This window comes from Nicotiana sylvestris, chromosome 1 (genome assembly GCF_000393655.2).
Source record: "Nicotiana sylvestris chromosome 1, ASM39365v2, whole genome shotgun sequence".
NCBI lineage: Eukaryota > Viridiplantae > Streptophyta > Magnoliopsida > Solanales > Solanaceae > Nicotiana > Nicotiana sylvestris.
In genome coordinates this window covers 146,853,755-146,866,900 of record NC_091057.1, presented here as the reverse complement: position 1 = coordinate 146,866,900, position 13,146 = coordinate 146,853,755, and the positions used below count along the sequence as shown (strand labels likewise).

Genomic DNA, 13,146 nt, shown 5'->3' with positions numbered 1-13,146 from the left:
AAAAGGAGGGAATTAATTACAATGAAGTGTTTTCTCCAGTTGTAAAACATTCCTCCATTAGAATTATGTTGGCTTTGGTAGCACAGTTGGATTTGGAACTAGTTCAGATGGATGTAAAAACTGCATTTTTACATGGAAACTTGGAGGAGGAAATCTACATGACTCAGCCAGAAGGATTCAAAGTTGCTGGAAAAGAAAATATGGTGTGCAAACTTGAAAAATCATTGTACGGATTGAAACAATCTTCTAGACAATGGTACAAGCGATTTGACGAGTTTATGTTGCGGCAAGGGTACAAGAGAAGCAAATACGATCATTGTGTGTATTTGCGCAAGCTTAAAGATGGTTCCTTTGTATATCTTCTCCTATATGTTGATGATATGTTGATAGCTTCCAAGAATTCGGAAGAAATTGATAAGTTGAAGATTCAACTGAAGAAGGAGTTCGAGATGAAGGATTTGGGTGAGGCAAAGAAAATTCTTGGCATGGAGATAATTAGAGATAGACGTTCAAAGAAACTCTGTTTATCTCAAAAGGAATATTTGAAGAGAGTACTTCAACGTTTTGGCATAGATGACAAGACTAAGCCAGTTAGTACTCCACTTGCTTCCCATTTTAAGCTAAGTACTACTATGTCGCCAATGGATGAAGCTGAACGAGAGTATATGTCAAAGGTACCATACGCAAATGTTGTTGGTAGCTTGATGTATGCAATGGTTTGCACAAGGCCTGACATTTCACAAGCTGTTGGAGTTATTAGCAGATATATGCACAATCCAGGGAAGGAGCATTGGCAAGCTGTGAAGTGGATTCTACGGTATATTCATAATACTGTAGATGTCGGGTTAGTTTTTGAGCAGGAAGGCAATCAGTCCGTATTTGGATATTGTGACTCAGATTTTGCGGGTGATCTGGACAAACGAAGATCAACTACTAGTTATGTGTTTACTTTTGCAAAGGCACCAGTTAGTTGGAAGTCTACTTTGCAGTCAACAGTTGCTTTGTCTACAACAGAGGCAGAGTACATGGCTATTATAGAGGCTGTAAAAGAGGCAATTTGGCTTCAGGGGTTGCTAAAAGAGCTTGGTATTGGACACAAAAGTATCACAATTTTTTGTGATAGTCAAAGTGTTATTCAATTAGTGAAGAACCAAGTTTATCATGCAAGGACGAAGCACATTGATGTTCGATATCATTTCGTCAGAGAAATCATAGAAGAAGGTGGAGTCACGGTGAAGAAAATTCATACTACGGAGAATCCTGCTGATATGCTGACAAAAGTGGTGACTGCGGTCAAGTTTCAACATTGTTTGGATTTGATCAACATTGTTGAACACTGAAGATAGAAGATGAGGACACAACCAAAATTTGTTATTGAGAGAAAATTAAAGATGTGGAATTTTGTCAAGGTGGAGATTTGTTGATTGACAAAAAAAATTGTCCCACATCGGCGGATGATTTCATTTGGGGGAAAATATTTCCCTATAAAAGAAGGCATAATGTTTAGGATTTAAATACACCTCTCATTTGTCTTCTTATCTTCTTAAGACATTTATATCTTCTCTCTTTAGTATTATTTCACTTGTATTTTTGGAGTGGAATAAAATATTGGTTGTGTCCGAGGAAGTAGGCAAAATTGGCCGATTCTGGTGTTCCTTTTATTGTTGCTTTATTGTCTTATTTATTATTTAGTGGTTGTCATAATTTTTGGTATAGTAGTTGTGATTCATTCACACTATATACATTTGGCTTCCGCAACACCAAACCCACTCCATATTGATGAATTTTTTATTGTTAGGACAAAGGAATTTCGATAATTAGGAATCAACATCATTATCATATCTAGGCGGATTTAGAGCAAGTTCAGTAGATTCAACTGAAATCATTGTTTTCGGTTCGAGTTGCAGATACATATGCCAAAAAAGAAATGTTGAAGTATCCGCATATCACAAAATCATACACATTCTGGATCACTAAATTCTCAACTCTGAATTCGCCTATGATCATCATCATTTCTTTTAGTATGGATTAGCTGCTTGAATCCTCCTTTCTTTTCTCTTTTGCAAAAACCTCTGTAGGGATTTTCTCAGAGACAACCCATAAGGGCTATGCAATTGAAACTGCAGAGATGGTGCTTTCAAATTTGACGCACTCGTATTATATTTTTCTTCCATTTCTCCTCTTGCATGGCATAAGATGGCTAAGGCCTATACTTACAGAAAATCCAATAACAAATCAAATTTAGCATCAGAACAAATTTAGAATTACTAATATAAAAATAAAAATAAAAACATTAGAAAGCAAGATATGGGAAATTCTCTTCAAACTTATTTCATCAGTAGAAGAAGTCAATTTTTTACAAGAATTACGTCTCAGTTTCAAACAAGTTTAGTTTCTTAAATAACAAAATACAGTGACTCATAAAAAGGGCACCGCGGTGCACTAAGTTTCCGCTGTGCACGGGGTTCGGAAAAGGGCCGGACCGCAAGGGTCTATCGTACACAGCCTTACCAAACATTCTTGCAATAGGCTGTTTCTACGACTCGAATCTGTGACCTCCTGATCACATGATAGTAGCTTTACTAGTTACACCAAAGCTCCCTTTCAAAATAGTAATGACTAATAAAGATCAAAAATAGCTTGCCTGAAGTTCAGATGTATCACATTCCCCATCTAGTGCGTTGTAGAAAATTGTGATCTGCTTTCTTGTGGAAGAACATGCCCTATATTAACAAATATATCGTCATGCATGGAAACATCTAATTACTGTATATATTATGGAACCAAAATTCATTTGTCTAAGATATTAGGTGTTCTACCCACCGAATATTTTTATGTAATAATGATGATGAGAAAGCAATATATCATGATCACTTAAAAAATATGTTTTGCAACATATCCTAAGCTCTCTTAATATATGTTTGAAAAAAATTATAGTATAATGAAGAACTTGTTTGAAAAGAATATAGAGCACAATCTTATCTTTCATTCAATTAATTTTTAATTAAATTAGGGGATTAGAAAAAGGTAAGGGAGAATTAAGGGGGACAACGATAATTGAACTCACACCTATTATGTCGGTAACACTCGTCGGCCAACTATAAACTTGGTAAGTATAATACTATATATATATAGAGAGAGAGGGGGGAATAATGAGACTTACACAGAATGATTACTACTGCGTAACTCTGAAGAAGAAGAAGAAGACAATAGAGGGAAAAGTTGAAGGCCAATTCTGTGCTTCATCTTTATGCCTATTGTTTTCTTCCTTTCTACTCTTTCAATTCTTATGTCTTCATTGCCTATAAATTGGAGAAGAAATTAAGACTTTTTCCCAAATGTGGGGGAATTGCTTAGCTTATGGTGGTGGATGGCACCAATTACTTGCACCGAAAAACAAGTAGAGCTAGAAAGACTAGGGAATTTGATCTCAAAAAGCAATTTAAATATGTGAAAAATCCAACAAAAACATCATATTGGGGTTGCTACAAGCTAAGTCAAGAGCAAATTGAACACTTTGTATGTGATCTAGCCATGTGGAACATGTTGCTCACATGCCTAATTTCCCCTACCACAACTCACCTATTCTCCCACGTGTTTATATATATAAAACTAGGTTTGTTATAAATTTAATGCATAAAATTTAATGGCACGTCTTATGTTTTGTCTATGTTTTTAAATTTCTTTACATATATAGTAGCTTCTATCTTTTCTTCGTATTTGTTTGCTACTCCTTCTATATATTTCTTCCTGATCTCTTTGAATAGGCATGAAAAGTTGAGCTCATACACGTTTTATTTTGATATCACGATAATACTTTGGGGCAAGAAATAAACACATAGTAGTAGTTGTTGTTTTCAAACCCAAACAGATAATTAGGTTGAAGTTATTAATTTTTGAACATAAATTAACTTGTACAAATCAGAATTAACTTAATTTACTCTCACAATTTCACAGAATTTCTCTTCCCGGACTAATATGTGAAAATTGAAATTTGACAATGACCCTTTAATTTGTGATCCTGACAAATTTGTCATTAGCTTTAACATTTTCACTATTTATCTTAAAACAATCGTTAGTTTTCTATCAACGTTGATATGGAATGATTCTTTTCCCCAAAAAAAGGTTTGTATTTAGTTGTTTTTTATTTTCCAAAAATAGAAAATTGTTCCTAATTAGTTGATCTTTATTCCTTTTTAAGACATACAATTCTTCCCGACTTATGGATTAGCTTGCCAAAAACAACACATTTTACACACAAGTTCTTAATTGTATCGATCATAAAGAAAATTAATTATAAATTTAAAAGGATTGGTAATTTCATCACATGAGTCATTTCCCACTTGCACATTACAACTTGTTGGGATGGTTGCTATGCATCGTTTCATAATGTATCGTATCGTACTGTATTGTATTGTACTGTATCGTTTGATAAATACAATGTTTGGATAGATTGTGTCGTTTACCATCGTTTCATGATATCACGCACCAGCAATATGAAGAATAAACTTACAATATTATAAAGAAAAATTATGATACAAGGTAAAATTACTATATAAAAAAGTAGAGTAAATGATAAAATAAAATAATTTAATAATAATAAAATGTGAGATTGAGAGAAAAAGACAAGGTAACGACGCGACCACACCAAATCGATCGTTACATAAAGTGGCACATTTCGTCGTTATGTAACGACGAATTTAACAATACGATACAATAAAATTTAAGTAACAATCAAAATAAACATTATATTTAAAGTAACAATACAATACGATATAACGGGTAACAACCATCCAAACAAGTTGTTAATGTTTTTCGAATAAGCTTGAGTTGTCATGTTTCAACTTCTCTCGAAACACTCTCCTATTATGGAAAGCTAGTTGTTTGAAGCACCAAATATTTATAAGTTTGTTAGGGCTTTCATGCAAAGAAAATAACAAAATCTATTCGCTCTCTTTCATTTTGATGTTGACAAACGCACCTTAGATACTTCTAACCTTTTTATTTCATACGTCACGAGAAAATAAGAGAGTACTTCCCTAATTAGATCTAAAACGATTGAAATTGCTCACTTACGAGAGTGTTAAGTTGATTAACAGCCTGTTTCGCCAAGTTTCTCAAGAGGTCAAAAGTGATTTTTTTCTTCTTTAAAAAGCACTTTTTTTTCTAATTTGAGGTGTTTGACCAAGCTTTTTGGGGGGAAAAGTGCTTTTGGGAAGAAGCAGAAGCAGTTTCTGAGAAGCAGAAAAAAATAGTTTCTTCCCAAAAGCAGAAGCAGAAGCAGTTTTGCCTTTAATTTCTTCTTACCAAAAATACCCTTAACAAAATATAGTATATACCAAAATAACCGTTAAACCTAATACTTGAGATATTAATGTATAAGTATTTCTTCTTATTTTTACGATAGCTTTAATTTCTAATATATATATATATATATATAGTGATTTTAGGGGTGAATGCTTTTATATTTGTTGAATGATTTTTAATATATTTAACTTATATTAAAAGAATTAAGTACCTTTTAATTTTATTTTCATATTTTACTTAAATAAAATGAAAAGATTTAATTATTGCCTGTAATAACAAATTTTTGAGATTATTTATTTACTTATAATATTAACTATTAAGTAAATCTATTCATGTCCTTATTAGTAATTTGATACTCAAAATCACTTTCTGAAAAGCTTGGTCAAACACAAATTATTGCTCAAAAATGCTTTTCAGAGTGATTAGTCAAACACAAACTGCTTCTCTCCAAAAGTATTTTTATTAACAGCACTTTTTTAAAAAACACTTCTCAAAATAAGTTGATTTCTCCAGCTTGGTCAACAGGTTATAATTTAAAACAATATCAGGGTTGCCTCATTTTTTCTTATGCCAAATTTTGAGAATGAAAAGTTGCATTTGAATTAAATAACCATAACATTAGGTTATACCTCCATACTTTACCAACATAAAATTTTAAACCTAGAAAAATTTATCATAAGGAGACTTATTTAAGAATTTTAGTTATACGCATTATTAGTGTATAGTATAAAAATTCTTTGACATTATCAATGTGGGTTTTTAGCCTATTATAGCAACTCAGTTACTTTTTTTTCAAATCACCCGTTAATGCTTTTAACCTTGTGAGTACATAAACTTTAAATTAATTGTTTAATGGTTGATATTGCCATTTATACTATTTTAAAAGTACGAAGGTCCTTAGCGAAATGTCGTTCATTTTTTTTACCCTTAAAAAATAGCTTTCATATTAGATAAAAATGTAATTTAAGTCATTTTCCTAATATTTAGGACCTTGAAATCACCTAAAATTTGCCGTTAATATAGGTACGAAGTCCGACTATTTTATAGTTTAAAATATATCAATATTTTTCCTTATATAAAGTGTGCTATTTGAAAATAAATCCATATATGTAACATGTAGGATGTTTAACGTGATTAACAAATAATTTATGTGAAATCAACAGTTCATCACAAAGCACTATAGAGAAGATATAAATTCATTCAAAACACTAAGCACGTAATATTGTCTCAACAATAAACAATTAATAACGTGTTTTAAAGATTTTTATTTTTATCATACAAACTAAATAGTTCATGTACAATTAAAGTCATATCTAATCACCACAAGCCTAAATGTGTTATTATATATATAGGTTTTTTAATAAAAGTACGAATACTCTTAGCGAAATATCGCTCGCCCTTTTTATTCTTTTAATATAAAGTTCACACTGGATAGTCATTTGATTATTTTTTTAATATGTATGCTTTTAAATTAATTTAAATTTTGACTATTAAATCTTTTCTTATTTGAGTTAGGTAAGAACTCATACTCTTTCCGTTCCAATTTATGTGAACTTGTTTGACTGGGCACGAAGTTTGAGAAAAAATAAAAAAAATTAGAATTTTTGGTCCTAAACAAGTCAGAAATGGGTCCAAAGTATTTATGTGGTTATAAAAGCTTCTCACTAATGCTAGAATTGAAAGTTTGAGCTAAATTGTTTCAAAATTTAGAAAGGGGCCATTCTTTTTGGAACGGACCAAAAATGAAATAGGTTCACATAAAGTGAGATATTACTTATATATAAATATAAATTATTTTCTTATTTGAATTATCTTTTTTTGTTAGAATTATTACTTAAGTTTTTCGAAACTTCTGAAACAATAGTCATTAAATGACTCTAAAAGTCTTTCGCCACACAATACGAATTGTTATGCAAGTTTTGAATTATTTTTTTTGAAAAATTAAGGAAGAATGTGTGTGCTTGTCAAAGAAATAAAAAATATACTATAATACAGTCAAACCTTTCTATAACAGCCTTATTTGTTCCGAATATTTTTGGATGTTATAGAGAATATATATTATAACATAACATAAAAATTGGTTCCGGAAAAGCTTAGCTTTTATAGTGAAGTGTTGCTTATAGGAATGTTGCTATAGAGAGGTCTGAATGTAATTGTTCTATTTACTTAAACAGCGTAGTAGGTGGCATTAAGCATTTCAAAGATGTTATGGATTTTTGAAAACAATGGCAACTCTGTTATTTTGGCTATATCTTCTAAATTAAGCAAGAAAATAATAAAGCTTTTGCCAATTTTTTTTCTTGGATTTGACCCGAAAATAAAATACACAATTAAAATAAATAGTCATTTGCATCTAACAAAAAATAATAAAAATAATACACAATTAGTATTTTATTATTTTAGCTAAAACTTTTTTTATTTATGGCAAAACTCCAGCTAAGTTTTTACAAATTTAGCCCCAAAAAATAAAATACTATACAATTGGATCAAATAGCCATTGTATTTTAAAAAAGAAATTAAAATACAAAGTTAGATAAAGTATGCGTTGTATATTAAGATGAAGCAAGAACAAATACACAATTTTATTCTAACAAATAAACAATTATATTAATGATTGAAAAATATTGCATCTTAAAGTTAATTTTAAATTTTTCTTCATATGCCTAAAGGAGTATATATATCCATGCACATTACCATGTCAACGTCCAGGAGTAACAACTATCAAATAGCCAACTTCGGGGGATAACTAAGAATATAATTTGTTTAGATGTGTAACTAATTTTGTGCAAAGCGTAGAATTTTTTTTAACATAAGCTCTATATTTTTCGCTCATAGATTATTATAGTCCTTTTAGGATTTTTTAACAGTAAGCAATTTCATTATAATTTAACTCTTACTTCCATAAAAGAAAATATTCACATGCATTTGGTTATGTGCTTGAACGGAGAAAGAAACCTCACTCCAAAACAAAGAAAGAGTAGATTAATCAAAATATGGCGATTGAATAATATCTTTTGCAATAGTAATTTAGTCTTTTCTAATATGTTGGAAATAATTCATATGACATTTCTTATTGATTATTGAAATAGCATAATTGTATTTTTGTCCTAAGGGTTTTTTCTTTCGTTGAAAGTTAGCTAATTAGGATTAATATAGTTTAGAAACTTACACTTTTATTAATTTTAATTTTATAACTCTAACACAATACAACAAATGCACGTGGAAGCATGTGGTGGCATATCATGTGGTACGTGCTTTCACTTTTAACGAGCGAGAAAATTGAAGTGACAAAGACCATGTGCTAAGAGAAACAAAACTTATCAAAATTTTGAGATGTCAACTACTCTTTTATCCCCATATTTAATTTCCTTTTAAAGCAACCATGCAAAGAACATCAACTTTTTGATCGGATATGTGGACTTTCCTATTTTAGCATTGAGATATTCTGAGAGCAATTTAAACATGTTATATAGTTAGCTCTTAACTTCTTTGATGCCGACTTTCTATTCTCCAATTTTGAGAGATTGTGTTAGTAACATTATCGATCAAGTTTAGGGCTATATATTATATTTGTAGAAACTTAGTATATTTAAAGATAAAGCGTCATTATATCTGATGGCTTAATTAATTAGGATAGTTTAAACCTATTTATAATTGTAATTTTCGGAGTGACTTCTGGCGAGATATAATATTTGTACCTATTTGAAGAACTCAACAAATTAAACTTCGGCAAAATGGCCTCCGAACCACCTAAATTTGTACTTGTTTGTCAACCCGGTAAATAAATTTATAAGTTTTTCATTTGGACACTTACGCTTGAAGAAATGAGTACTAATAAATATATTTATCCACTGACTATGTTTATGTGGTAATGATTTAAATATACGTACAAACTACGATACAAAGGCGCGTGATTATAACAGGTTTGATTAAAAAAAAAAAAGCAAAGAAAAAGAAAAAACAAAGAAAAAAAATTGCAAAAGCTGAACTCGCTCACCCCACGCCCTCCCTTTCCTTTCATTTTGTTACTGTCCGATTCCCTTCCCCTCCCCCTTTCCTTTCTCGTCTATCCTCCTACTCTCCCCCTACACACACTTTTAAGAAATCTATCACGACCACAATTCAAAGGAAAATGCTGGTTAGAAAAAAATAAAGAATAAAATTTCAATTTGAAAAAATCAATTAATTGGGTGTTGAATATTGAAAATGTTAAAGATGATTTTGAATGTTTCTCTAAAACTTGTGTTCAGAAAACATAAGAGGGAGAAGTAGACGTAGAATGGGCCGGGGGATGTTGCCGAAAATATCTAAGTATCCGTGATCTCCCATTTGAGGTTGTTGGGAATTTTTTTTCTTCTGTTTACTAATTTGTATGGGGATTCTCCAAGTAATTTTGGAGAAGATAACGTAAGAGAGTTCTTTTTATTGATTCGTCCGGATTTTTGGGGTTTATTGATTTTGATCGTGTTTTTATTACTTTTTTAATGATTTGGGAGTTTTAGAGTGGAGAAGGACGGTGTTTATTGCTGATTTGGGGAAAATATAGAGTGAATTAGGGTGGTGTTCTTGGTGGATGAAACACAGTGCAGGTACTGCCATGGTGAAGAAGAAGAGAAAGGAAATATTAAAATGGCAAAATATATAAAATGTCGCATCACTTGTAGTCAAATTCCTCTTACACACTTGATAACTACGGGAATATTATTACACACCCAAATCTTTTAAAGTGTGTCTATTACGCACCACTTTAGCTAGGCAGCACCCCGCATGTCCTACACATGAAACAAGCGCGTGAATAAAAATTTTTGTGTGTCTGAAGCTCTATATGGATGCCACGTGTCCAATTATTTCTTTTTTTCTTTTTTTTATTTTATTATTTTCCCAATCATTATCCCTCATCTTCAGGTAACCTTATCCCTATTTTCAAATTTAGGCAAACCTCCATTATGGATAACCCCATTTTTGTTGGAGTTTGAATCTTGAGTTGTTGAATAAAGTGATATTGGGTATTGGATGTTGATTAATTAACTACTTTGGATCTGAGTATTATTACTCAAAATTTCGAATTTGAAGAGTAAAAAAAGAGGTACCATTGAAGAAGCCGTCAAACTTGTACTCCTATTTAAAAACCCAAATTAGAAACCCAAATTTATTGGCGATTTATTGTTAAAAACTGAACTGAAAAGTCTAACATGGATTATCATGTGTACTTCACTCAATTTGAGCTCAAACAAATGTAAAAAGGGAAGCTCGATTGCCGGAAAATATGGATGTCTTGCCGGAAAATATGATATTCTTTTGTCAATCAGTGCACTTTATTTCTTCCTCTTTATTCTCTCTTTCTTCCAAATTTGCCCATTGAATTCCTAGTTGTTCCAAAGCAATCATATTTTTTACTAGTATCTGATGACCAAGTTTGAGGGCAAAAAACTTCCGGTGACCCCTGCTTTAAATAAAATATTCCAACTCTTCAAATTCATTTTCAGTTATGTTCAACACATCAAAAAAATTTACAAAAACTTTCAAGGGATTCAAAATTTAGAGAAAATCTTAATTCGGTAGAAAACAACTGTTGGGTGAGGAAAATTAAAGAACCGGGGAGGGGACTTGGGTTAGATGAGGAGAGGGGTGGAGGGGGAATTTCTTTTCTGTTTTTCTTTTTTTTTTTCTTTTCTAAAATATTATCACCTGGAGTGTAAATTAAGTCCTTTTTTTTCTCTTTTGAGTTATGCAATGTGTCACATTCTGTTTAGCACGTGTGATGCAATTTTTAAAAAGAAGTTATCAAACACAAAAGTAGTGTGTCGTAGACACACTTTTGATAGGTTGAGTGTGTAAAAGATTTTTCGTGAAAGAGAGGTGTGTAACAGATATTTCGCTGCAAGGTTGATGGGTAAACTATATATTTTGCCTATTAAAATTGTAAGTTAGATATCACAACCTCATCTTTTCATTTCAACTCGAATATTGGGGAAATTACAGGAAATGCAACGCATATAATATAAGGAGCTTTAGAAAATAAGCTACATAGGTTTACAGTTTACTACACATTAAAATTGTAAATCATATCACAACCTCCAGTATTTTTTTATTTTTGTAGCAAAACTAATACTTACTACTCCCTCTGTTTCAGTTTATGTGAACCTATTTTCTTTTTGGTCCGTTCCAAAAAGAATGAACCCTTTCTAAATTTGGTAATAATTTAGCTTAAAGTTACAACCTACCCTTAATGAGAAGTTTTTATAACCACACAAATACTCTGGGTCTTGGACTTGTTTAGGACCACAAATTCTAAAAGTCTTTATTTTTTTCTTAAACTCCGTGCCCAGTTAAACAGGTTCACATAAATTGGAACGGAGGGAGTAACTGTTTTACGTATTTCAGATTTACTAGTACATATGTATCTTTAATTGTTAAATAATGTAAAGTTTGGTAGTACTTTCCTTGTTTTCCACCCACTTCATTGAACGTAGTTGAAGAAGGTTTCAAAAATTATTCTTTCAATATATTAAGCTCTTTTCAATTTAAAATTTTCCGAAATACTTAACACCAATCTTCAAGTAATTAGTAAGAGTAGTATTGTTATGTAGTGATTAATAATATAACGTCGAATTTTGACTTTCTCTCTTCGCTCTAGCTTCTCTCTAAGCGTAGGTTAATCTAACGTACGCACTGGAGCTCCATGGGAAGGGGCGAGGTCGGGGAAGGGGACGACCTAGAAAAGAGATACAAATAGCATTTGGAAGTTCGGTGCATGTTCAATTCAAGGAGAAAGCATCAACATCAAAGAAACCAGTGACAAAAATACCAATGGAACAGTACCCAGCTTTAGATCCGTCATCGAGCTCAGTTGTGAAAGCTATAACATTGGGGATATGGAAAAAACTCCTATAATAGAGAATTCTAAAATGGAGGAAGAAAAACAGAGTAAATAAAATATAGATCTAGTACAGAAGGAGGTGATTCCAGCTCGATAAGAAGAAGATGCAACAGTAAAGAGTGATGAGAATCAAAAGGAAGCAAAGGAGATGGCTAAACCACAGTGAAACTCACTATTTGCTGGAAATAGAGTGGCAGAAAATGGAATGGCTCTAAGCTACTTTCCTCCCCAAATTGTTGATAGGGAGACGATAGTCAACTGGAGAAAAATGAAGTTGACAAAGAAGCAGAGAAGTAGAAAAACTCACTTATTGTCTATGTTTTGGGAGAGACATCAGGATATACAGTCATGCACAGGTATATTTCTCAAATGTGAAATTCTATTCATATGCCAGATTTGTATTTGCATGAGGAGGGATATTATGTGGCTCGATTCAATAATGAAAATGATATGAATGAAGTACTCTTTTCTGGACCTTATACTATGAGGAATAGACCAATTATTCTGAAACTGTGGAACCCTGCTTTTGATTGTAATCAACAGTTTATGACAGAGATTCCATTATGGGTGAAGTTTCCTAAACTACCTATGAGTTGTTGGGGATGTGGATCATTAGGCGGGATTGCTAGTGCATTAGGGAAACCTCTATTTGCTGATGAATGTACAACTAAACAAATGAGGATTTCCTATGCTAGAATGTTGATTGAAGTTAATGTATCCAAGCCATTGCTTGATACAATAGTAGTAATGGAACCAAATGGAAAAAAAAATTCAACAAGAAGTGGAGTTTGAATGGAAGCCCCAATTCTGTCCAAAATGTCAAGTTATTGGACACATTTGTACTAAGAAACCTGAGCAGCAAGGGATGGATAGCCAAGTACAAAATAGAAGAGGATGGGAACAGAAGAAAATAGTACAGGAATGGAAGCCTAAAGAAACTATGAATAAACAGAATGATG

General features: G+C 31.9%; 1 protein-coding gene across 1 annotated transcript; it reads right to left on the bottom strand.

Annotated features, from left to right (window-relative positions):
- Positions 1–1,851: 1,851 nt before the first annotated feature.
- Positions 1,852–3,576, bottom strand: LOC104237592 (protein TIFY 5A-like). Its single transcript, XM_009791768.2, has 3 exons — positions 3,164–3,576; positions 2,645–2,723; positions 1,852–2,207 (listed from the first exon to the last, which is right to left on the bottom strand). Exons 1-3 carry the CDS (start codon positions 3,244–3,246, stop codon positions 2,019–2,021), a joined length of 351 nt encoding a protein of 116 aa, XP_009790070.1. The 5' UTR covers positions 3,247–3,576; the 3' UTR covers positions 1,852–2,018.
- Positions 3,577–13,146: the final 9,570 nt, after the last annotated feature.